Source organism: Micromys minutus (genome assembly GCF_963924665.1).
Source record: "Micromys minutus genome assembly, chromosome: 29".
In the NCBI taxonomy this organism is placed as follows: Eukaryota; Metazoa; Chordata; class Mammalia; order Rodentia; family Muridae; genus Micromys; species Micromys minutus.
This window is the reverse complement of record NC_137964.1, coordinates 10521954-10547495: the sequence shown is the minus strand read 5'-3', so window position 1 is coordinate 10547495 and position 25542 is coordinate 10521954. Positions and strand designations below refer to the sequence as shown.

Below are 25542 nucleotides of genomic sequence, written 5' to 3'. Positions count from 1 at the left end.
GTGTATGCATAGGGGAACTAGTACAGCCATGAGATATAGATAGATAGATAGATAGATAGATAGATAGATAGATAGATAGGTATATAGATAGATAGATAGATAGATAGATAGATAGATAGATAAATAGATAGATACATAGATAGATAGATAGATAGATAGAGATATGTTTTTTAAAGATTTGCTTGTTTTTATTTTATCTATATGAGTGTCTTACCCTTGTATGTGCATATACATCATGTGCATAACTATTGGTAGTTGTGGTCTACCATGTGGGTGCTGGGAATTGAACCCTGATCCTCTCTAAGAACAGCGAATGCTCTTAACCATCAAGCCATCCTCCAGTTCAATATAAAAGTTTTTTTTTTTTTTTGTATTTTAATCAGAGCTGATGAGATGGCTCAGTAGGGAAAATGCTTGCTGCAGGAGCCTGACCTCAGGTCAATCTCCAGAACCCACAGGAAGTGGAAGGAGGGAACTAACTTCACAAAGCTAGTCTCTGACATCTATAGGTCACATGTGCTCACTCTCACATATTACCTGAGTGCAGACATGCACATGTGCACGTGTGCATGCATATACAGCAAAGGAATTAGACCAAATAAAATAAGAACAACCATGTGAACCAGCTATGCCAGTCTGTATATCCTAGATGAATCAGTCAGCTAGTCACATGCATACATTCACAAGCCACATGCATACATGCATATCCATGTTCATTACTGCATTGTTCACAATGCCTAAGGAATGGAACCAGGCTACATGTCCACCAGATAGACAGATAAATAAACATGGTATCAATACACTGGGGATCAGTGGACACAGCTCTGGAGAAGAATGAAGTGATGTCATCTGAAGAAAGACAAATGGAACTAGAGATCATGTTAGGCAAAACAAGCAAGACTCAGAAAAGAAACATCACGTGTCCTCTCGAATGTGAAATTCAGATGTAGGATATCTGTCAGACATGATAGTGTACGTATCTGTGGAATGGACTGAGGGGAGGGGTAACAAGAGAGGTAATGAAAAAAGACAATATCACGTTTTCTCATAGTAGGAGGGTGTGTGTGTGAGAGAGAGAGCTAAACAGATATATGTGTATGATGAAGTCATAACGAAACCCAGAATTTTTTAAAATTATTTTTATTACTTATGTATATGTGTGTCTAGGTCCATATTGCGTGGTGTCTGTGCCTGTGTCCTGGGAGGTCAGAGAGGGGAATGGGATTCTCTAGTACTGAGTTACAGTGAGTTGCCTTGTGTGGATGCTGAAAACTCAACTCCCATCATCTTCAAGAGCGGCAAGTGTTCTGGACCACAGTGACATTTCTCCAGCTCTGAAAAACACTAAGTTACTTACCAATATTAAAAATATATATACTAATAAAGAAAACCTGAGGTTTGGAATGCAGCTCAGTTGGCAGAGTGTTTACCTAGTGTGATGGCACATGCCTCTCACTTGGGAAGTGGAGGTAGGGTTATCAATGTATAAAATGAGGACATGACCACTCCATCAGTCGAGGGGAAGGTTTTTATTGTAGATACAAAGGAAAGTACAGCCAGACACATCTAGAAGGGTCCATAGCAGGAAGAGAGGGAGACTAAACATGATCAGTAGACTGAACTGGGCCATTAGTGGAAAGACAGCAGGGAGAGCCAAGAGAAAGGGGGTGCCAAGATCCAAGAGGGTGCATGGCTGAAATCACGGGTTTGGTAGGAATAAAAAGCTAGAAGACGATTAGCTGAAGACGTTTAGGGTAAGGGTGGGGTGAGAAGAGCTGAGAAGAGTTAGGATGCCAGCATGGAGTCTGTGACGGGTGCTTGTGATACTGCTGCTCAGACCAGCATGCACTTTGGGATGCTGATAGACATCATAGTCAGCCATTTGTCCTCAGTTTCTTTTGGACCCGACAATCCAAGGTGGGCTGCATAAGACCCTGTATAAAAACCGGCAGGCAGGAAATGGGACCAGCCTAAATGCTTGTCACCAGACAACTGGATGAAGATGGGTACAGGGGCTGAGACAGGACTCAGTGCATGTGGCACTTGCTATACAGGCAATGGGCAGGTACGGTGGCCCACCTGTGATCGAAACATGAGACAGGGGACCTACCCCTCCCCCAATCTAACTCCAGGTTCAATACTGTTTGAATTCTGCTCTTATTGAATGTATATAATCCCCTGTTAAAGTCTGCTTGGGGTCGTCTCCCAATAAAGCTCTTCTTGCTTTTGCATCAATCACTGCCTCCATGAGTCTCATTCAAGGGGTCCTAGAAGAGATCCAATTCAAACCTCACACACTCATGTGCACATATATGCACACAGAAGATGTAAGTGGAAAAGGAAAATCCTTAACTGGCAATCACAATACTATAGAGATTAAGTCCAGTGACACCATCATGTCAAAGCAAAGACCTAAGGCAAAGACAGCATCCCCAACCCAAACCAGCAAAGACTGACCTTTGCCAGCAAGAAAGAAAATGGCTGTTCCTAGTGTGACTGTAACATCCTGGAGGGGTGTACCCTATACTTGTTTCATCTCAGAGATGGGGTACAAATCCTTATGAAGACCTGCACAGAAAGTCCATCACTCTGGAGGGGGAGCCCAAACCACCCCACTAAGATTATCAGATGAAGGGAGAATGGATACATCTTTCTCAGTACACCCAGAGAGTCCTCTGTGCACTTCCCCCTGGCTGGAGAGAAGCCATCTTCTTTCCCCCCTTGTAAGCAAAGTTTCACTGTACTTGCAACAAAGTGACAAATTTCACTGTACTTGCAACAAAGTGAGAAGTGTCACTGTACTTGCAACAAAGTATTCTGCAGTATTACCTACAGCCCTCCTGCTGCTGTTAGGTTTAAAGATTCCTTTTTAATGGAAAGGCAGAAGAAAAAAAAAGACTTATTCAATGTAGTCACATCGGGAAAGGGGACAAAGAGTCCCAGTGATCGTTTTGGTTTGATCGTTCTGGTTATTTATCTGTATGTCTGCCACCAGTGCCATGCCTGTGGGAGCCAGAAGAGAGGGCTAGGCTCCTTGGAACTTGAGTTACAGGTGTTTGTGAGTCACCATGTAGGTGCTGAGAACCAAACTAAGGTCCCACATTGGTTTTTGGATTGTTTGGTTTTGTTTGTTTCTTTACACAAGGCCTCATGTATCCAAACCTGGCCTTGAACGCCCCATGTAGCCAGGGGTAAGCACAGAGTAACCTTGATCTAATTTTGTTTAGATTTACTTTTTATTGTGTATTTATATTTTATTTATGTGTATGGGAGGGAGGGTCTGTAACCATCAGAGGCCAGAAGAGAACCTTGACATGAATGCTGGGAACCAAACACAGGGCAAGAACAGCAAGCATTCTCTAATGTGTGTGTGTGTGTGTGTGTGTGTGTGTGTGTGTGTGTGTGCTGCCACCTCTAAAATTCTAGGACTACATGCTCCTCCCACTGAGCACCTCTAAAATGCTAGGACTACATGCTCCTCCCACTGAGCTCCAGACTCCTTGCTGTTCTATGGCTGACCTTGTATTCTCCAAGCTGTGTCTCCGCTTCCTCTCCACCTTAACAAAGTATGTAAAATGGATCCAAAGAATACACAACTTTACAATACGCCTCCCTTAATTTATCTTGTGTGTGCAAGGCGATGTGTGACGTACATGTGTGGTGTGGGAGGAGGGGGAGCACAGACGCAGAAGCCAGAGAACATCAGGTGCCTGGCTTTGTTACCCTCAGCCTGACTCCCTTGACAGATGATCTCTCACTGAACCTAGGCGCTGACCGACAGCAGAAAGCCCTAGCGATGCTGGGCCAGAGGTAAGCACACCATCAAGTGCAGCTTTCTCCCATGGGTGCTGGAGACTCACACTCGGGTCTTCATTCTTCAGCATCAAGAGACCACAGTTATCCACTGAGCCATCTCCCCAGCTACCTTCCTTGCATGTCTACTACCAGGAATAACAAGAAAAGAGAAAAATGGCTCACCAACTTATGGAGCAAACCCAAAACTTCCTCCACAAGAGGAAGTGTGGAGGAAGGGAAGGAGCAGGGCAAGGATCACATGATCACTGCTTCCTGGAACAAGGAGGTTGAGCCAACCTCTTCCAGCTTCTTCCTCCCATCTCCTCGGCTTCTACCATTAAACCCCATGACTATACACGTACAAGGCTCCCTCTCAATTCTTGCAACAGTCTGCTGCAATTTTACAGATGGCACAATGGCTGTCAAGTGAAGTGGACACACATTCAAAGAGTCACCAGAAAGGCTGAGGAGGTGGCTTAGTCAGTAGTGTTGTGCAAACATGAGGATCTAAATTCAAGTTCCTAACACCCACATTAAAAAACTATGTGTAAAAGTAACTTGTAGGATTGGAGAGATGGCTCAATGGTGAAGAGCACTGACTGCTCTTCCAGAGGTCCTGAGTTCAAATCCCACAACCACGTGGTGGCTTACAACCATCTGTAATGAAGATCTGATGCCCTCTTCTGGTGTGTCTGAAGACAGCAACAGTGTACTTATATAGAATAAATAAATAAACATTTTTTTTTACAACAGTAACTTTTATTTCTTCAGATGGAGGGATGAGATGAGAGCTGTACTCAAGATGTGCGAATACACAGCTTGGGCTGAGCCCATAGCATTTCTTTCTCTGTTCAAATTATCCCTAGGCCTAGGCCTGGAAGCTTCTAGCATCTGTACAATCTAATCTAGGCCTAGAATGTTTCAGCCTTTGAGACTTAGTGCTGAATAAACTCACTCTTCCTGGTTCTTTCTGGATAGATGGACCAACTCAGCTTTGCTGGCTCAAACTCCTCTCCACCCTTACTGGTTACTCTAGACTTCTCACTGATTTGCCTTGCTTGGCCTCAAATTAATTCTGGCAATCTGGTCTAATCTTCTGGCTCCTTTCTCATTCTCTGGCTTTAAAGGTGTGTACTAAGGGTGTGTCTGCATTCCAGCCAGACCACACAGCAGCTATTATTAAAATTCCTCTACAACTGTGTGCCTTTGGATACTTTAATCTAGTATCCAAATTCAAAAAACAGACCACTCTGCCTCAAAAAAAAAAAAAAAAAAAAAAAGTGGGGAGCTAGGGCTACCTCTCAATGGAAAGCATGCCTAGATTTGCCCCAGGGAGGGGCTGGATATGGCTCAAAGGAAGAGCACCTACCTAGCTTTGCATAGTGAGAGAATGGAGTTTGGCTCAGGGGAAAAACCCCTGCCTAGAATCCTCCAGTGACGGGTTGGGGGTGTGGCCCAGGAGTAAGTTCTTGCCTAGTGTGCCAAGACCTTGGGTTCTATCCCAAGCACCATACATACTCACAAATTATAACTGTGGACAGTCAATTAGGAAAGCCCACTGGCTAAGATTTCCTTCTCCCACCAAGTGTTCTAACACTCAGCCCTGGGGATGTCATCCTTACCCCAGAAAGCACACCCTTTCTCCTAGCAGGCCACACCCACTTACCCCAGACACATTTTCACAATGTTCTTGGCAGCAAGGAGCTGTTGGTCAACTTGTGTTTTCAGATTTGAGCAATTTCACACAAGACAAAGATGTTCTGGATAAAGAATTTGATCTCTCTCTCTCTCTCTCTCTCAAACCTTAAAAAAAAATCAAATACTGACAAAAATATATTTATATAGTTTTATGCCAAAAAAAAGAAAGAAAGACAAGGCTCCTGTCAATGTGCAGACAGACAGCTGAGACAAACTCACCTACGCACTATTGCAGATGACCAGTGTCCTGTGCTGTTTGTACAAATAAACTTGAGACCAAAAACAAATGCGATAGGTCAATGCTATACTACCGAGGCGCACTCCCACCCTCACTATTGGATCCTAGGCAGAGGCTCTACCTCTGAGCCGCATCCCCAGCTCCTTAACAGGGGAGCACTCTACTGCTAAGTCGGGCCTCTGCCTAACATTTTACCCGAGAAGTGCGGGCTAGGGGCATCCTTGGAGACAACAACAAAGATCCCTGGTTGTGAGGCAACAGGAAAGATCCAGCAAGCATATTTGTTTTCTGAATACTCACTACTAAATCAAATTAAAATGGATACTGTGGTTCTAAGCCCCTGTTTTAGGGAAGACTGGAAGGCAAGGGTGGGGGTCCATAGATGCTGGAAGATCCATTATTGGTGGTGTGAAGGAAGCCATAGGTCAGGAAAAGGACCACAAAGAACATGTGACAAGTAATGATAACGTAGTGACACTTGAGCAAGGGGAGGTAACAGGTAGAGAGCTGCAGGTGCAAAGGCCCTGGGGCAGGAACAAAGTGTCAGTGGTTAGAGGAAGTTCCCCTAAATGGTATACCTACATAACACAGAAAGCAAGAGTACACATTTTATTATGATAGAGCCGTAGAGATTCTTTGTAATGTGGGAGGCTTGCCAAAACCTCAGCTGATGGCAGTAGCCACCGGGAGCAATAAATACTGGCACAATCAATATCTGTGTGCATGATACAAGCTAGAGACATCAGAGAAGGGAGGCTCAATCGAGAAGATGCCTCTAGTAGGCTGAAGGCAAGCTTATAGTACATTTTCTTAATCAGTCATATAGAAGGGCCCAGCCCATTGTGGGTGACGCCACTCTTGGGGTGTAGTCCTGGGTTCTATAAGAAAGCAGGATGAGTGAGCAGTAAGAAGCACCCTCCATGGCCTCACCAGCTCCTACCTCCACGTTCCTGCCCTGCTTGGGTTCCTGCCTTCACTCTGTGATGATGAACTGAAAGAAACCCTTTTCCTCCCCACGTTGTGATTGGTGCTATTCCATCACAGCAGCATAACCCTTAGACAGACACATTACTTCATGTGGGTATCATTGGGTGTGGCCAGGGGTAGTGAGGCACACTTTTAATCTCAGCACCGGGAGCTAGCCTGGTCCACATGGTCCCCAGCCAGGACTACAAGGTGTGATGAGCTGGGTTTTTTTTTTTTTTTTTTTTTTTTTTTTTTTTAACAATTTTCTTTTTTTAAAGGAAAGGTGAGAGTAGCTTAAGCAACAGTTTTATTTCTGCCGAGAACCACCAAATAATCCTTAGCCCACTTCCCAGGCTTCTCTAATAAGTAGGTCACCCAGGCTCTGAAAACTGGGTCGCAGCACCCCCTGGTGCTCACCTCACTGAGCTACGCAAATAGATCCCAGAGAGAAACAGCAGTTTGCTGCCAGGGATCTTAAGAGTTTACATTTAAATTTAGAATTACCTCCCATGCCAGACAACTCCAGCACTTCAGAACCCGGGCCAAAGGATAGGGAGTCCCAGGCCAGCCTGAGCTACAGCGCAGGAAGTTCACCCTTTGTCTCCTTCCACTTAACATAGGTCCCTTCAGCACTGAATCCAGAACAGCGGTCGGAGACTGGGGGGGCAAGGGGTGTCCTGTGATGAACCATTTCCTTCTTCACACTAGTTCATTCACAAATTTCATGTTCTAACCTGAGTTGGGGTGCTCAGGACAACTGATTAGAATCCCAAGGCTCATGGTCTCCCTGGACTTTGATGTACTCAAAATCAAAAGGATCCTCCTTTACTGTGTCTGCAACTCTGCACAGTTCTGCACGCCCAGGCAGGACCCAAAAGGGCCACTGAGTTTGGCTTCCAGCCCAGGCCACTCTAACACTTGGGGGTCATGCTTCTTGACCTCCCTGCTCCTGGACCCTTCCCTGGATCTTTCCATGGTGTTCAACTGCCCACCAATAACAAAATCAGCCTTGCCAGGTCCCATGTAGTTCCCAGACCAGAACCCGAGGCTCCCAATTCCGCTAGGCAAGCTCGAGAAGTCCTGGTGCTCTTGTCAATGGTCAACACTTCACCGTCTGGCTTCCCATGTGGTACCAGTGGCATCCTCCATGTTTTCGGCTTTGCAGCCTTGAGTTTTAGGATGCCTCCCATCCCCATAACCTCTTTGCCCGTGACACATGCCTGGCTGTGTCCCCAGAGAGAAGGACCCCTCTCTGTCTTATTCACACACTGAAACATTGGGCTAAATTGTATCTGTTCCCATGAGTTAGATGCTCATGTCCTAACCCTTTGTGTCTCAAGATGAATATATTTAGAAACAAGGTCTTTTAAAAGATAATTAAGTTTTAAAAAATGAGGCCACCGGGTGGGCTCTCATCCAGTATGTGGTGACATAAGAAGAGGAAACTAGGACACCTGCAAGATGCAGCTATGTGAGAACACAGAGAAATGGCCAACCGCAGGGCTGGAGATGTGGCTCAGCCGGAAGAGTGCTTGCCTAGTATGCATAAAAACTGTGTTCATCCCCAGCACTGCATAAACTGCACAGCGGTAACCCTAACATTCAGAAGAGGGAGGCAGGAGAATCAGGAGTTCAAAGTCATCCTTGGCTATTTATCAAGACCAGCCTGGGACTACAAGATACCCTTTCTTGAACAAAGAGTATCTATCTACAAACCAAACAATCAACACCTCCGGAAAAGACCAAGCTTCCAGAACTGTGGTATAATAATAATAATGATAATAATAATAATAATAATAATCCTGTTAAGCCATGCTGAGTGAAGTGCTTTTATTTATTTATCTGTGTGTTTGTGTTTTAGTGGGGGGGATACATGTATCTGAGTTCCCACTGAAGCTGGAAGAGCACTGAATCCCCTGGAGCTGGAGCTACAGGCAGCTTTGAGCCACCCAATATGGGTGTTGGAACCAACTTTTAGGCCTCTGTAAGAGCAGCAAACACTCTTAACCTCTGAACCATCCAGGCCCTGGAATAGTTTATAAGTTTGCCCTACTGAAAAAATATACCTCTATTAAAAACTCTGGTAAATCCTACGATTGGAGTCTACAGGAGTATCTTCAGGCCGGGGCGGGGGACACTAGGAAAGCAGTGTTTGAGTTTGCTGTATTTTAAATGCTGGCTCTGGCTCCTGGAATTGGGGCTTCAGGTTGCAGCTCCCGGGAGGGTCCAGAGGAAGAATCAGGATTCAGGCCTACTCTATCTGCTTCTATTTCTGGTGCTGGAGACGCTTCAGTGGTTAAGAGACTGGCTGTTCTTGCAGCGGACCCAAGCACCTACATGGCTTCTCACAACCATCTGTAACGCTGATTCCAGGGGATCCTACACTCTCTTCTGACCTCTGCAGGCACTGGTACATAGGATGCACAGACATACATACATGTTACACAGTGTAACACACGAAATAAAGATAAAGGTTAAATTCTTTTCTATAATGCTAACCAAACAGCCTAAAGAATTCTAGTAACAGTGGGGTTGCACCCTGACATCCCCTCATCTGCACCTCCCTACTATCTCCTCTGCAAACTGCTAAAATCACGCCTGGGTTTGGATGGAGGATCCAGCAAGAAAGCCAGGGCCTTCTAAACTGCAAGCCAATACTGAACCTACAGCCCAGGTTCTCAGCGTTCATGAAAGCTAAAGATGCTTCTGGGGGCCAAGGAAAGAAAGGTTCAGGCAGGGCAGTAATGTATGAGGAGGTCTGTAGCATGGGGCTGGCTCAATACAGCTCCCTTGGGGAAGAAAATGAGGTGAGCCCTGATGGAAAGGCAGAAGGGAAGAGTTTATTTCTCTGGAAGAGGAGAGGGCAAAGGCAAGGGCCAAGTCAGGGCAGGGCCATGTTCTCCAGCTTCTGATCCAGGGTCCTAAGGTCATCGAGGAAGCGGGTTGGAGTGAGGATGTGAGAAGAGCCTGGGCACGAGAGAAGGTGAAAGAGGGAGGTTGGGGGTCCCTCCTGGGAGTCCGCTGCTCCTCACAGTGCCCTGGCTGGTGAGGACAAATCTCTGCCCTGTCTTCTCTGGAGACTCAAACTCCAACTCCAGCCCTTCAAAGACCCTAGACTACTGCTCCCAAGCCCAAAACTTTCATAACCTAATCCTAGGCATTTAGGAATTTTTTTTTTTAAGTTCAGCCCCAGCCCCTCACACACCAGAGTTTAGTCCCAGACTCCAAGGCGCCCCAGAGTCCAGCCCTAGATCTCAGTAGACGGCAGAGTCCAGCACAGGACCCTCAAGAGAAGGAGTCCAGAGTTCAGCCCCAGGCTTTTAGTGACTCAGACTCAAGCCCCAGTCTCCAAAGAAGCCCAAATCCCACATGTTAGGTATTTTGGAGACCAAATCTAACTGCAGACTCTAAGGGACCCCAAGTTCAGCCCTGGACCCCAAGAATCCCCAGTCATACTCCCAAGAACCTCAGTTCTGGCTACTCACCTATAAGTACCTCCCACTTGCCTTCAGTGGCCCTGGTCACCTCATAGGCAGCCCTCATTTCAGACATGGCGACACCACCCACAACGTACACGATGAGCCTGGGCCCGGCCCGAGCCTCTATGCCAGCTTTGTTTTTATGCCAGTGGCCAAAGCGAGCACTGCTGGGGTGATAGGGAGAGGTCAGTCCAGGCTGGCAGCTCCCAACCCCCAACCCAGGCCTCTCCAGGGCCCTCACCTGACAGCTGCCTGGGAGCTAGGCACAGGGGCAGGGTCAGACACGAAGGGCCACAGCTTTCGGTCTAGCCGGTCCTCCACCACATCCTGGGTGGCCAGACAGGAAGAGTTAAACAACCCCAGGCAGTGGAGCCCAGCAGAAGAAATGGTCATGGTACCAGTGTCTGTATCACCTTATTTCTTGGGGACCCAGGAAGCCAAGGTGCAAGGTTGCTGGGTCTCCAAGCAGGAGGTGCCAGGACACTTCCACAAACTGGTAAGAACAGAGCCTCTAATACATTCCTATTTGATTATGAGGCTTTGGGGTGTGGGGGTGGCAGGGCCAGCATACAAGCGGCTTTGGGAGGACAGGATAGAGACTAGAGGAGAACACAGGGTACAGAGAAAGCTGCAGTCTCTAGCAAGGAATTCCTCTGCTGCCCCAATTCCTGGGGTGCAGTTTTGTGTGCCCCACCCTGTAAAGCAGATAGGGTGCCAGGGGTACACCGATAATGAGGGATTTTCCACTAAGCCCCAAGGCTTACCACTGAGAGCCTGGGGGGGTGGAGGGCTTAGAGGTTAATGGGATCAGTAGAGAGGAACAAGGGCCCCAACTTGTATACCTCCATCACGTCCTTGATGACAGGGGACCAACGAGACAGCTGATAGGTGGGCTCCAAGCGCTCTCTCCGCTCCAGCCGGCAAGAGGTCCCTGAGCCCTACAGAGGGGGCCAGGTGGGGATGGAATGGGATTGTGAAGGGAAGGCAGCCCTTCACAGATGGGGAGGGGCTACAGGAATGCACAGAAAAATGCAGAAATAGAGCAGGGAGAGAGAGGGAGGGAGGGAGGGAGAGAGAGAGAGAGAGAGAGAGAGAGAGAGAGAGAGAGAGAGAGAGAGAGAACAGGAAGAGCAAAGAGAACTCAAGAGATATAAATAGGCAGAGGCAGAAACAGAGGGAGAAAGAAATAGAGAGACAAAGGAAGATGGGAAGACAGACAGAGAGACTGGTAAAGACAAACAGACATGGGAGATAAGAGACAGAAACAGGAAAAGACAAAGAAACAGAGAGAGGTATATACAGACACACAGATACAGAGATGAACACAAAAGCAGGGAGACAGAGGGGTAGGGATGGAAAGGGAGACAGAAGCAGAAGTGGGAAGGGAGAAACAGAACAAAGAAAAAGTAGAAAGATGTAAGTCAGGTCAAGGCTGCAGAAACAGCAAGAGGCAAGAGATAAGGCAGGTATGAAAGCTCACATCTGTAATCCCAGGTACTCAGGAGGCTAATACAATGGGGTGGCCATGAATCTGAGCCCAGTGTGAGTTACAGAGTGCGTTTAAGATCAGCCTTAGCTGCAGAGAGAGTTCAAGGCTAGCCTGAGCTACAAAGTGAAATGTGGCCTCAAAATAATAATATGTATGAGAGAGAGAGAGAGAGAGAGAGAGAGAGAGAGAGAGAGAGAGAGAGAGAGAGAGAGAGAGAGAGAGAGAGAAAGGGAGAAAGAGCTGGAGGGAGTGTGTGTGTGTGTGTGTGTGTGTGTGTGTGTGTGTAGCATAGGAAACCACCATGTGTCCTGGGTGAGAGGAGAAGGGTGATCCCTTCAGAACCTCTAGTTTCACCCTGTTTCCCATTAATGATGACTCGCTCTCCCACCTGCCCCTGAAGGCTCAGTCCACACACACCCTACACCACCATCCGGGGCCCCAAGTTAACCTCTCTGCCCATTATGCCAAGAGAATTAGGGAAGGTCTTGGTGTTCTTGGTCCCTAAAACGCCATGCTATGCTCGCATGTGCAAGCTGAGCACACATCCCTAATTCTGCAAGGGCTGAGCTCCACGGCTCATCAGCTCCCGACATACCGAGGAGTTAGTGACAGTGCCCCCAAGCTGCTCCAGATTTCGGATGAGGTTGCTGTAGGACTGCACATTAGCATGCTGGATCAACTTGGCCAGGTTTTCCTCGCTCACACCTGGGGTACAGCAACAGGTAATAATAAACGCCCAGTAGGGTCCTATGTGAAGAGATCTATGAAGAGATATCCTCACAGCTAGGATATCTCCAGGACCCAGAAGCTTCTGGTGATTAAGGAAAAGGGAATTGTATATAGTTATCCCTATAGTTATCTACAGAAGCAGGGAAGGGTAGATCTGAAAAGGTAAAATTGGGTCTCTTCAGGAATTAGCTGAAGGGAGCTGGAGAGATGGTTGAGAGGGTCACAGTGCCTGCTGCAGAAGCACAAGAACCTGAGTTCAAATCCATGTACCACAGAGGCTGGGCACTGCTACATGTACCCGTAACCCTGTACTGTGGGAGAAAGAAACAGGAAGATTACTGGGAATTTCTAGACCCCAGTCTAGGTCAGGCACAAGAAGAGACCCTGTTGCCAAGACTTAAGAGGTTTGGTGCTTGACCTGACATGGGGCAGTGATGGAATGAAGAAACAGACACTAAAGAAATGACAGAGACATAGACACACACACACACACACACACACACACTGATGAAGCTGCTAGGCTTTGTGCACACTAGTCAGTTGCTTGTAAACATCCACATTGTACTGGATCAGAGAAAGGCTTTGGCATTCCGAGCCTGACCCAAGAAAGACCTTGCCACCCCATGAATCTGAGGCATTGGGTCCTTGTCTTGGCTGTGCCCACGTCAGCAATGTACATTCCCTGAGGACTTCCTCAGCTTCCCACACTTGTATCAGGAGACTGAGACCGAGAACGACACTGGCATTCGGCAGGACACACCAGTACCATCGTGCTCTGGCCTTCCCACAGGCATCTAAGACCTGACTTTAAATCCCCAGTGTCCAGCAGTCATGCACACTGTAACCCAGTGCTTCAGGGATGGGGACTCCAGCCTAACATAACATGCGGGGACAGACTCGATCTCAGAGGACAAGAGAGACTGATAGGAGACGCCCAATGTCCCACTTTGATTTCCCACGTGTACACACAACACACACTCCCACACACACACACACACTCCCACACACACAATCAGCTGAGGGAACACCAACTATATAGAAGCCACATGTGGAGCCTCTTCTTGGCCAACCTTGTGTGTGCATGTGCGTGTTCATGTAGAAGCTGAAGGTTGAAGACCATCACCCTTCACCTTGTTCTTTGTCTCTCAGTAGACTGGAGTCTGCCAATTCAACTAGACTGGCTAAACAGCAAGCTCCAAACAAACAAAAAAACTGTACTAGTTGTTTTAAAATTAAGTGATGGTTCTTAGTTAAGAAACTAAGGGATTTCCGTGGTTTCATTAGTTGAGGTGGAAAACCTGCCCACTATGAGTGGCACCATTCCCTGGGGAGGGGATCCTGAACTGGAGAATGGAGAAGCAGAGCCAGGCACAATCATGCGTGCATGCATTGCTCTCCGCTCTGCTGTGAATATGGCCAGCTGTTTGAAGCCTGGCCTCAATGACTATAACCTGGACTTGTGAGTCAAATGAGCCCTTTCTCCCTTGAGCTGCCTTTCTAAGGGTATTTTATCACAGCATGCTAGGTGATGAGGGCCTCGTAGTTGAAATCTCTAGGCCACCCCCTCACCCACCATTCCGCAGAAGGATGTAGAGCAAGAGAACCCGGATCTTGTCATAGGGTGGCACCGAGGCATCCAACAGCACCGGGACAATCAGCTTCATGGCGTCCTTGATCTTCTCTCCCTCTGCATCAGAGCCCATGGCCAAGTCCTGCGTGATATGAGAGTTAGGTGTCCAGCTGGCTGCTGTGGGAAGGTGTGGGAAGGCAACAGAGCAGGGGCAGATCAGGGACTTTGGTAAGATAATCCCACCTGATCTCACCCTAGAAACTGGTCTCCTGAAGTTCATCTGAGCACGGACTAAGCCCTCCCCATAATTGCCAACTCTCACTCGGGTCCTGTCTCTAAGCACAGCTCTGCCCTACTCTCCAAGACCTTCACCAAGGCCCACCCTTATAAAGACACCTCCTTCCCGAGCCCCACTCCTCCCACCCTCTATGAGGCCCGACTTTTCCCCAAATCCTCCCTACCAGAGGCCCCCTGAGTCCCTGCCCCTGCTCCCCAAACTGTGCCCCATGGAGAGCCCTGACCACCTCTCTCAGGCTTTGTTCCTCTCCAAGATCTGCCTCCTAGAGAGCCCCACCCCTCCCTAACTGCTGTCTTTCTAAGCCTCCAAAGTTCCTGCCCTTCCCCAAAGCCCAGGCCCACCTGCTCCACACTGCACAGCTTCTCCACTGAGCCCTTAAAATGCTTCATGCAGTCATCCGCTAAATGCAGGTGCGTAGAATACTGCAGGGTAGGAACTGGGTTAAGAGAGACAATCGAGTCGGGGAGCCGGACTGAGCCTGGGTGGGTTTGACTCTCTGAGCTTACCTTGTTCAGCTCCTTCTGATACTGTGGCATCTTTTTCAGGATGTGGGACAGGTCTTTGATGTTGGCCTGAAGTAAAGGTAAGAGAGGGTAGAGATGGTAGGGGTGAGGCCAGGCCCCTGCCCTACACCAGGGAGGTTCCCCTCCACTCCAGGCTGAAGTCCTGCCCCACCATGAACCTCTCTCTACCTTGTCTGTGGTCAGCCGCTTGCTCTCACAGAATGTCTTCAGGAGCTCCGTGACCTTCCTAGCCATGAGCAAGGGCAGGGGAAGAGAGAAGATGCTGAGACATTTGGGGAGGGAGGCCTCTTACTACCTACCAGCTGATCAGAGTAACCTAGATGCATGTACCAGTCCCAAGCCATGGGATGCACTGGGGTGAAGTTCGGATGGAAGCATGACGAGCATCCCCCTGAGGATTGTAGTTTATGGAGGGACAATCCGAAGGAATGAGGCCGGGGTGCCCGGGCCCCCCTCTCCAGTACCCATGCCCAGCTCTCACTTGGAAACATCTGCTATGTGCATGTGCCGAAGCTCCACCCACAGGTCGTCGTCTTCATCCAGGAGTACAGCCTTCTCCCGGGACTCACTCAGTCCTGTGGTCTCATACCTGGAAGAACAGGGCACATCAGAGGACAGAAGGGTTTAAGTTGACAAAGATGGAGTGGCAAGAATCTGCCTGGTTCCGTCTACCTATATGTATCCTGTTCGATGTCCAGAAGATCATAGGCCATGGCTTGGAATGTGAGTTCATGTAACAGTGGGGACACGGGGTCTGCTGCTCGGTCCATTATGAGCAGCTGTGAGCGTGTTTTCTCTGGGCCCTGGGCAAGGAGAAAGAAGACTGAAGACACTGTGACCCTACAAAGCCTCCCTGGCACCTCTCCAGCATCCCCCTCACCTCGCCTAGACTGGGATTGTCTGCCTTGAAGGCATTCAGCTTAGCCAGGACAGCGTGGGCCAGCTGGGCTGTGTCTTCTGGACCCCTGGAGGTGATGGAGTCGAACACAGGGACATCAGGATGTGGGGGCTGGGGGACTGGGCACAGACTAGGGACATCTTGTGTAGGGGTGAGTGTGGCAGTTAGAGGAGAAGGCTAAGTCAGTAAGATGGCTGCCATGCAGGTATGCAAGCTTGAGGAACAGGTTCAATCCCCCAGAGCACTTCAAAGTGTGCTGGAGTTTCCAGGGCTGGGGACCTGGAGACAGGGGATCCTTGGGCCTGGATGGAGAACATGGGCCAGGGGAAAACCCTCTCTCAAAAAGACAGCTAAGTGGTTAAGGCTCAGACTGCTCTTCCAAAGGGCCTGAGCTCAGCTCCCGGCACCCACACCCAGAGGCTCACAGCCACCTTAACTCTCGCTCCAGAAAGTCTGACGCCCTCTTCTGGTCTACATGAGAACCACATGCACACACACAAACTTTTTTTTTTTTTTAATCTTTAAAAAAAAATAAAGATGGATGGTGACTGAGGGAGACACCTGAGGTTGACCTCTGACCTCCAAACATACACACATGCACACACATGAACACATGCATACACACAGGAGGAAAAAAATGGACACAGAATGAGAGTGAAGGTAAAAATGGTAGCACTGGGGTAGGGGTAGAGATTGGTCCCCACTTGCGGTAGCGAATGGATGGGTATTCCTGAAGAGTGGCACACAGTGTGGCTATCTGCTGAGCCAAAGCATCAAGCTGCCGTCCCCGCTCCCCTGCTCGAAATGGGCAGTAAAGGTTGTAGGTGCTGTGTGGGGCATCCAGAGAGAACACCTGGAAAGGACAGGAATGTCATGATCCACTATAGAGGACACCCAACCCAACTTCCCGCTGCTGTCCCTGCATTTCCCAGGGGTCTCTGATACCCTCTAGGGCCTGTTTGGTCAGCTCTGAAGCAAGCTAGGGTAGGCCCCAGCTGGTGCTGAAAGGGAACAGAGATAGCTCCTTGCTCCTTTCCACTTTGGGGAATGAGACAATTCTGCCCCATACTCCATGCTGCCTGATAGGATGAAGCTATCCAGGAAAGGGCCTGTTAACTGTCCATTCCCTGCTGGTGTTCTGTCTGTTCTGGAGGGACCTTGGACACTCGGTCAAGGACAGCCCACCCCTTCCCCACCACAAGCTGTACCTGGGCCTCATAGGGGAGGAAGGCAAGGTGGATCTCTTTCAGTGTCTTCACCACCTTTGCCAGACGAGAGCGGCCCAGTTCACTGAACAAGGGCTCAGGGCATGCTGGGTAGGCAGGGAGAGACCATCAGACCAATGTTCTGTCATCAAACTCCCCACCTCAGCACAGCAACCACCACCCTGTTAGCCTCACTCACTGTCCGTGAAGAAGATATGGGCTGCTTTGTAGGTGAACGTTGGTGTCCCCTGGAAGTCTGCAATCAGGGCCTGAACCGACTGGGGAGTACAGATCACTGTTGGAGTCAGACTCTGCACCCCAGATCTATCTTCTGCAAGGAACCCCCAACTGATGATCATTTCCCCACTACGTGAAACTGTCAACTGTTGGGGGGGACTCACATACACACATACATTGACACATGCACACATATGTACGCTCAAGGTTGTGCATGCACATACCTGAATTCTGATATATGCACACATATACACCCTCAAATTCCGACATGTACATACATATATATGCATACATACCTATATTCTGATGTGCATACACTGACATGTGCACAAATGCACACATGCATCCTGACATGCACACACACAATTCTGATATATGCACACATACATTGGCATTTGCATACACACACGTGTATGGTGACTTGTGTGCATGTATGCATTGTGTGTGCACACACATACATTATGCTCATTCAGACACTACTGACAGTACACCATTCAAGCACACACAAACCCATGAACACAGAGGTTCCCTCTTGTAGGCACCTTCTCCGTGGGACTCAGCAAGTAAATTGCCTCCAAGCTGGGAATGGGTTCTCTCCGTTTGTTGATGTCTTCCACAACTAAAAACAACAGAGGAAGAGACACACATGGTGTGGAGGAGGAGACAGGGGAGTCCCAGGTATAGGAACTGGACCCATGGTGCTAGTGCTAAGCCTTGTACTACTCGATTGGGTTCTTAAATAGCAATATATACCTAAGGTTCCCCACGTAAGGTGCTGCAGTCAGGGGTCTGCACATTTGGAGCACCACAGCCATACTTTCGGTGTCTATACACACTTGAGAACCAAGTCCACTCAACCTTCTTACAGAGAACCTTACAGGGACGGCACTCCCTGTTTTATTTGGTTGAGGCAGGGTCTCATGTAGCCCAGGCTGGCTTTGAGCTCATGAGCTGGCTAACTTTAAACTTGTGATACCCCTGCTTCCACGCACGTCCTGAGTGCTGAGAATAATTATAGACATTTGCCACATGACCATTTTATATGGTGCTAGAGATTGAACCCAGGGGTTTGTTCCCGTTAGGCAATCACTCTGCCAAAGAAATCCTACATGAAGGGTTTCCTATAAACTTCCTTACTGAGAGCACGCATTGGCCACATGCTCCAGGCTATGTAGAGAGAACTATGTACTGAATCAATCTGGAGGGTTCCCACACTCAGGGGCTCCATCCAGACGCCCCACATTCAAGGAAGGAGTCCACCTTAGATTCATCCACTCACTGGTGATGCCCTCCGCCAAGATGTCTGACATTTTACAACAGGATGACAAGATTCGCATGCTTGGGTGATCCAGGATGAGTACCTGACCAGAGGGATGGACACAGACACAGGGAGACGTGAGCCATGCAGAACAGTTTGTGGCTTGTCCCAGGAGAATCAGAGGCAGTGGGGCATCCACCCGCCCAAACCCACCCCTGTGGATCAACAGCTTGTTCAAGGAATTCTTGAGGCAACTCTCACATTTTGGGGTACCTGCATAGATTGGGGTAAAAGGCTGCCCCTGTGTATCCAGGCATTCTGCCTCAGCCCCTACCTTCCACTCGCCATCCTTCTTAACGCTCCGGATGACTCCACTTAGAATTTCTACCGGGAAGAGAGAAGAGGAGAGGGCCTGGGACATTTGTCCTCTAGGCTGGACCCCAACCTGGATCCTGAGTGGTAGTGCTCCTGGCACTACTCCCAATTTACAGGTAGTCAAATTGAGGTGCTCTGAGATCAGATAACTCAGCTAAGCACCCCCATGTCTACATGGTACAATGCTCAGTGGACAGGTACAGCCAAGAGAATGGAGTGAATGGGAAAGAGGGCCTCCTGGTGTCCCTTAGACTAGAATACTTGGTTCCCAGATCTGAGAGTTCCTATCATCCTCTAAGCCTGCTTCCCACTAACCCTTGTGTATGCTGGGGAGGTTTCTTTTTAACACCAAGGTACTGGACCTTTCCACAAAAACCTGTTCTGTCCAGAGGAAGGAGTAGGGGAAAGGGGAAAGAAAGGTGGCCTTGCCCAGAGCCTGGCCAGTGCACCAGAGTGTGAGTCCACTGTTATCAGGGCGGAAGAAGTAGCTGAGGCCGGAACTACTGGAGGGGGGAGGGGCATTTTCAAGCCCTCTTCTCCCCCACCAAGAACTTGAGCTTGCAAGAAGTTAATCCTTCCAAGGAGCTCCTAGGCATGATGCAAAAGACAAAGCGTCCCCTTCATCACCCCTATGGGACATGTGCACACCACCTAAGTACTCATACATTACTCGGGGTCGTTGACCAGGGCACTGTAGGAGCCCTGAGTACAGCCCCTGAACTTTCAGAGTTCAGACACTTGTCAGCCTGTAGCGGAGGCAGGCCCAAAGGTCTAGCCGGGAAACTGTGCCTCCCTCTCCTGCCTGTTTGAGTCCTTCCCATCCCAACTTTCTTCCGCCAGCTGCCATTGAGGGGCAGGCAGTCCAGCTGGGCCCAAGTCCCCCGCCCGTCCCCTCAGGAGTCAGGTGCTCTCCCCACCGTCCGGCGGGATCCCAGAATCCGTGCACCTCACCTCTACCGAGGTCCCCAGCCCCCCACGGAACAGCCGAGAGAACACCAGAGCCCCGCCGCGGAGTGACACTCACTTTCCCCTACCACCGCCTTCAGCCCCAAGGGCGCCATCTTCCCCTAAGGAGTAGGGCCGCTTCCGGGTCTGTCCCAAGGTGGGGGCGTGACCCTGTACGTCATCCACGTGGGCCCCACCCCGTGGGCTCGGGTCACGCCCCCAGCGCACCTGGTCCCGCCTCCGGGTCCTCTGTTCGCGCCCTACCTCTAGGAAGTTCGGTCCCTGCAGCACTATTTCGTTCTACTTCAGGGGACGGCACAGTGACAGGGACTCAAACGGACAATCTCCAGTTTGTGTGCGCCCTCGAGGAATCCTTCATGGGACTTTTAAGTGTTCCCTTGCTCACACAGATTGAGATCAGTTTGCTTAGCGCGATGGCAGAGCGGTAAAAATACTCATCTTGCCCGGGTACAAATACCACCCTGACCAGAAATTCTTCAGTCTGTGATCCAGTGTGCCCATTCAAAGGACAGCGGGACTTTCTAAATCTGGCACTTTACAGCTGCCTTCTGGGATCCAAAGACTAGTAGTACGTGCTTGGGCAACATTTAGTAGATTTCAGACGGAATACACCGGACTCCACTGTGCATAGGCACCTTTTCTATGCTGTTTGCTTCTCAGCCTGTTCAGGAAGGGATGCTTCTCAGTCTTTCTCATTAGCATATATTATTGCACATGATAATGGGTTTCACTATGACATTTTCATACATGCATATAATGTATGTTGATCATATTCATCCTCTTTCCCCTCTTATGCCCATTCTGGATGATCCCTTTCCCCTTCTAGTGCCCCTTCTACTTGTATGTCTGCCTCTCTCTCTCTCTCTCTCTCTCTCTCTCTCTCTCTCTCTCTCTCTCTCTGTGTGTGTGTGTGTGTGTGTGTGTGTGTGTGTGTGTGTGTCCCAATGGGTTTTAACTGGGGTTGCTTACAGGAGCATAAACAACTTACCAATGGCTACATCATTGAAGAAAATCTCACCCCCCCTTCTCTCTCCTTTGCAAATAATAATTTACACATATAATCTACACAATTAATAATTATACATATAATCTCCTATTGTAAATAGTAATTTCCAAAAGTTCAGAAAAGAATGAGGCTCTCTGGGCCTGTGACAATCCTATCATCCACCCCCACTTCCTTCCCCCACTCTCCCAGTTACCTCCAAATACGTAGCCCCCACACACTCACACACACGCTTCATGTTCTCTCTTGTTTTGTTTTGTAGCCCATGGAGTTCAGTTGGTGCTGCCTACCTGAAATTTGGTTGATATGTTGGCTTGATCTTGTACAGGTAACAGCAAGAGCACAGAGAGTTCATATCACATCCATGTAATGTCCAGAAGACAGCATCTCACAGTACTCTAGCCTAACCTCCTCCCTTCATATTTGTACCACCCCTTCTTCCTTCTTCCATGAGAGTTCAGGAGCTTTGAAGGAGTTCCTAGTCCTTAAAAAGTGTGTGTGTGTGTGTGTGTGTGAGAGAGAGAGAGAGAGAGAGAGAGAGACTGAGGATGAAACCCAGGATCACACATGTATTTGGTAAGTCCTTTACCACTGAGCTATAACTCCAGCTATTTGTTACAGTTTTATGGCCTTAAGACACACACACACACACACACACACACACACACACACACGGTAACAATTGCATCCATGTGCTGACACACGAACAGATCAAACACACTCACACACACATACGGTAGGTGATTCAAATTAAATTCAGAATTTTGAGGCCTGCTTCCATTGTTTCTCTAGAGAGGAGCTGACAACCGGTGACACAGAGGGTAGTCTCCATATCAATCACAGACATGAGGTTCCGATCTAACAGGTGATAGTTGTGGATGTGGGTTTGCTTATCTGAACTAATTTTGTTTTATTTTTTGTTTGTTTTATTTTGTTTTTTGTTTCTTTTGGGTTGTTTGTTTTTTGATGAAGCTTAAGTCTTCCAGGTGGGGCTAGGAATGTAGCTCAATTGGTCGAGTGCTTGCTACTACTGGAAAAGCTCTGGGTTCCAACCTAGGGCCACATAGAACAATCACAGTGCCCTGCACATGTAATCACAGCAACTTCTAGTGACAGTGAGGATCGGAAATTCAAGTTCATCCTTGACTACATAGCTTCTTAATAGCCAGGTTAGACTACACGATATAGCATCTCAAAAAAAAAATCCTGAATGAAATAAAGAAGGGCAAGGGTCGAGCTACAGGTCAACGTGAGGGTGACCAACAGGAGCAGAAAGTGTCTGGCAGGAGCTAGAAGCAGGTAGCAGGCAGGAGTGGGGAGTGGCTGATGGGAGCAGAAAGTGGCAGTGGCCAGACTCTTAGGTAAGTCAAACTGGGGGGGGGGGGGATGAAAACACACTTGTTCCAAGTGATGGTTGGGGAGGATAATTGGATTGTATATGCACGGGAGAGCGCATCCAGAAGCATCCGGAAGAGTCCAGAGCAGGAAGAGTAGTAGACTAGCCATGTCCAGTAGACTGAACTGGGCCATGAGAGGGGAGAGACAGGAAGAGAAAGAGAAGAGAGGGGAGCAAGGTGACCAAGAGAGCCAAGACTGATGATCCAAGAGACGGAGAGGAGAAGAGAGCGTGTGATTAAAATGGCTGGTTATATAGGACTCAAAAGCTGGAGGAAGGGAAGTGAAACCCCTAAACTGGAGAGGTTTAGGATAGGGAACAGGGGCGAGACAAGCAGAGAGAAGTCACAGGTACTCGGTAAGCTGGAAGGCATGCTGATAGGCACCTCAGTTAAGCTGGAGACCCAACGAAACTAACCTACCCCTTTTTGATGGGTTTCTCAGGCCAAGACAAGGCTTCTACTGAGAAAAGCTCTTTTGTCTCTATTGAAGGATTGCTCCCGTTTTCTTTTTATTTGAAATGGGATCTCATTGAATTGCCAGGTTGGCCTTGAATTTGTAATTCTTCTGCTATAGCCTTCTGAGTGACTGGAAATACAAACCTACCCTCAGGACCAACCCAGTCGATAGAATAGTTACAGGTAAACAGGGACAGCCAGCCACCCTAAGTAGGACTTGGGACCTCTGGTGGTTTGAATAGGTATGGCCCCCATAGACTCGTGTTGGAATGCTTGGTCCACAAAGCGGTACTATTAGGAGGTATAGCCTTGTTGAAGAAGTGTCACTGTAAAGGTGGGCTTTGAGGTCATATATGCTCAAGCTGTGCCCAGTGTGGCACAGGGTCACCTACTGGCTGTAAATCAAGATGTAGAACTCTCAGCTCTTGTTGCCATATTCCCACCATGATGATAATGGACTAAACCTCTGAACCTGTAAGCCAGACCCAATTAAATGTTTTGTTTTGTTTTGTTTTGTTTTGTTTTGTTTAAATAAAAGTTGCCATGGTCAGGGTCTGGAGAGATGGCTCAGTGGTTAAGAGCACTGGCTGCTCTCCCAGAGGACCTGAGTTCAAATCCCAGCAACCACATGTCAACTCACCACCGTCTGTAACTCTAGCTCCGGGAATTCTGACAGCTTCAGAAAGATACACATGCAGGCAAAATGCCAATGCACAGATATCAATAAAGATTTAAAAAAAAAAAAGAATTGTTAATGGGCATGGTATCTCTCCACTACAATAAAAGTATACTAAGACAGGGACCCTCCTTTCTTTCCCTTCCTCCTTTCTCATTTAACAGCTTTGTTGAAAAGTCATTCACAGGGCCAGGGAGATGGCTAGCCCAGGAAAGGCACTTTCTGCAGAGGCTGAGAACCTCAGTTCAGCCCAGGAAACTACAGGCTGAGAGAGAGAAATGACACGTGTGTCACGGCACTCACAAGAGTATACAAAGTAATGACTCTTAACATATTAAAGTATTATACATCCGTTTGCCATAATCCACTTGGTTGTTATGTTAAGCCTGAGAATTGTGAGGAGGAAAACGAAGTCCACAAAGTCTGACTAAAGCAAGCTGTATTTTGGGGTGCACCCAGGACTGGTCAACCAGCTGCCTCTCTACGAGTCGGGACTTTAGAGAGCAGCCCTGCTGACTCTTGTCCCTTTTATGGGAGACATAACAGGTTTGCAGGGGCAGGAGAGTTGTCCCTGTGAGTTATACATTGTTAGAAAAAAACAGTGAAAGCAAAGGAATAAGAATAAGGATGTTCATCATGTGAACGGGGTCACAAGTTTAGCGTATGTCTTAAAAACTTAAAGTTTACATCAGATCTAAGAAACAGGAACTTATTCCTGACTGCCTTAACTCTGAACAGAGCCCTTAACCTGCAACCCATTTTAGTCTCACGGTTGTTTGAGACTGGGTGTCTTTATGTAACTTTGTTTGACCTGGAGCTTCCTACGTAGTCTAAGGCCTTGAACTTGAGATCTTCCTAACTCAGCTTCCTGAGTGCTGCGATTATAAATGTGTGTCTCAACAAAGTGGACAGTGTTCCTGAGAATGACACCAGGAGTTCCAGTACAGCCAGGGCTACATTTTATGAAATGAAGGGAGAGACAGAGAGAGGAGGGAGGGAGGAAGGGAGGAAGGAAGGTAGGTAGTAAGGGTAGGGATAAGGGCTCAGTGTTTAGAGTATTGATTAGCTTCTTTTCCACAAAACCCAGGTTCAATTGCCAGCTCCTACATGGTGGCTTGCAACTATCCATAACTCCAATTTCAAGGGATCCAAATGCCCTCTTCTAATCCCATGAGCACATCACATACTTGCAAGCAAAATATCCATATTCACAAAATAAAATATAAATAAAAATAATGCTAAAGCCAGGATGTTCGATGCCCAGCCAGCCTAGTAATGCAGGAACTTGAGGTTTAATTCCAGACCATGTCACAAAAATAAAGGTAGAGAGTAACACCTGATGTTGACCTCTGGTCTTCATATGAGCATGCACACACCACACATGCACTACCTACACAAACCCTACCTCTCTTGCTCCAAGTGAGAGAAAAGTAACTTTTTATTTATTAAACATTTTTAAAGATATGTTTTATTTTATGTGTATGGCTGTTTTACCTGTATGTATGTCTGTACACCATGGGTGTTCCTGGAAAAACAGCTAGTGTTCTTAGCCCATGAACTATCTCTTTATCCCAGTTAAGAAGCTTAACTGGTTTCCTGAAAGGCATCTTGGAAATAGGAACAAGCTCTCAGAGCATGGTCAGGAAGCCACAGCTACTCAATGAAATGGTCAGGACTTCCTCTCCTGTTCCTTGTAGAAATGAGAGACTGGGAGCTGAAGAGGTGACTCTGTGGTTAAGAGCACTGACTGCTCTTCCAGAAGTCCTGAGTTCAATTCCCAGCAACCACATGGTGGCTCACAACCATATGTAATGGATCCAGTGCCTTCTTCTGGTGTGTCTAAGAGAGTGACAGTATATTCACTCACTTAAGATAAACTTGGCATTTGAGGGGCAGGTAAATAGGAACAGCCAGGAGTTTCCTTCTTGATGGCCCTAGGGGTACTGCAAGACCTGGTCAGTAGCAGGAGCCGGGTGGCTGCTAAGTCAGTGGAGTGTGCAGGGATTAGGGGAGGAAGCCTGGACCCCAGCTTCTTCCTTGGCGATTCCTCTGCAAATGTCACCTGCCTTGCAGTGGCTGAACTCACAGACAGGAATGGTCTGGCTTGGGAGGGGACATCCTACAGGTTTCACCCTCATGTTGATCTTTATCATTATACTGGCTTCTTCCCACTTGGGAGTCTTCAAGGTCCTGTGATCATGGCTGGGCCTAGTGAGGTCCAAATCAGGATTACCCTGCCCCCTACACCCACACCCAACTCAGCATCAGTCTGGATCGACAATTAC

At 48.1% G+C, this 25542-nt stretch overlaps 1 protein-coding gene across 4 annotated transcripts; it reads right to left on the bottom strand.

Annotated features, from left to right (window-relative positions):
* Positions 1-9236: 9236 nt before the first annotated feature.
* Positions 9237-19847, bottom strand: STXBP2 (syntaxin binding protein 2). Of its 4 annotated transcripts, none has more exons than XM_080941283.1 (19): positions 19784-19847; positions 18719-18768; positions 18406-18487; positions 17669-17745; positions 17089-17167; positions 16893-16996; positions 16389-16537; positions 15667-15751; positions 15459-15589; positions 15268-15375; positions 14955-15012; positions 14769-14834; positions 14604-14684; positions 13968-14106; positions 12261-12370; positions 11019-11114; positions 10418-10503; positions 10183-10343; positions 9237-9664 (listed from the first exon to the last, which is right to left on the bottom strand). In XM_080941283.1, the coding sequence occupies exons 1-19, from the start codon at positions 19818-19820 to the stop codon at positions 9579-9581; spliced, it is 1785 nt and encodes a 594-aa protein (XP_080797409.1). In that variant the 5' UTR covers positions 19821-19847; the 3' UTR covers positions 9237-9578. The 4 variants fall into 4 exon arrangements, with proteins under 4 accessions (XP_080797409.1, XP_080797410.1, XP_080797411.1 ...); XM_080941284.1 differs by having other exon boundaries at positions 10183-10340; XM_080941285.1 differs by lacking the exons at positions 18406-18487; positions 18719-18768 and having other exon boundaries at positions 19784-19843.
* Between the last annotated feature and the right edge of the window lie 5695 nt (positions 19848-25542).

Coding starts and splice junctions, on each gene's coding strand:
- STXBP2 (XM_080941283.1), bottom strand. CDS start 19,820: ATGGCGCCCTTGGGGCTGAAGGCGGTGGTAGGGGAAA. Junction 17,746..18,405: donor CTTGGCGGAGGGCATCACCA/GTGAGTGGATGA, acceptor TGTTGTTTTTAG/TTGTGGAAGACATCAACAAA. Junction 14,107..14,603: donor AGCTGTGCAGTGTGGAGCAG/GTGGGCCTGGGC, acceptor CATATCACGCAG/GACTTGGCCATGGGCTCTGA.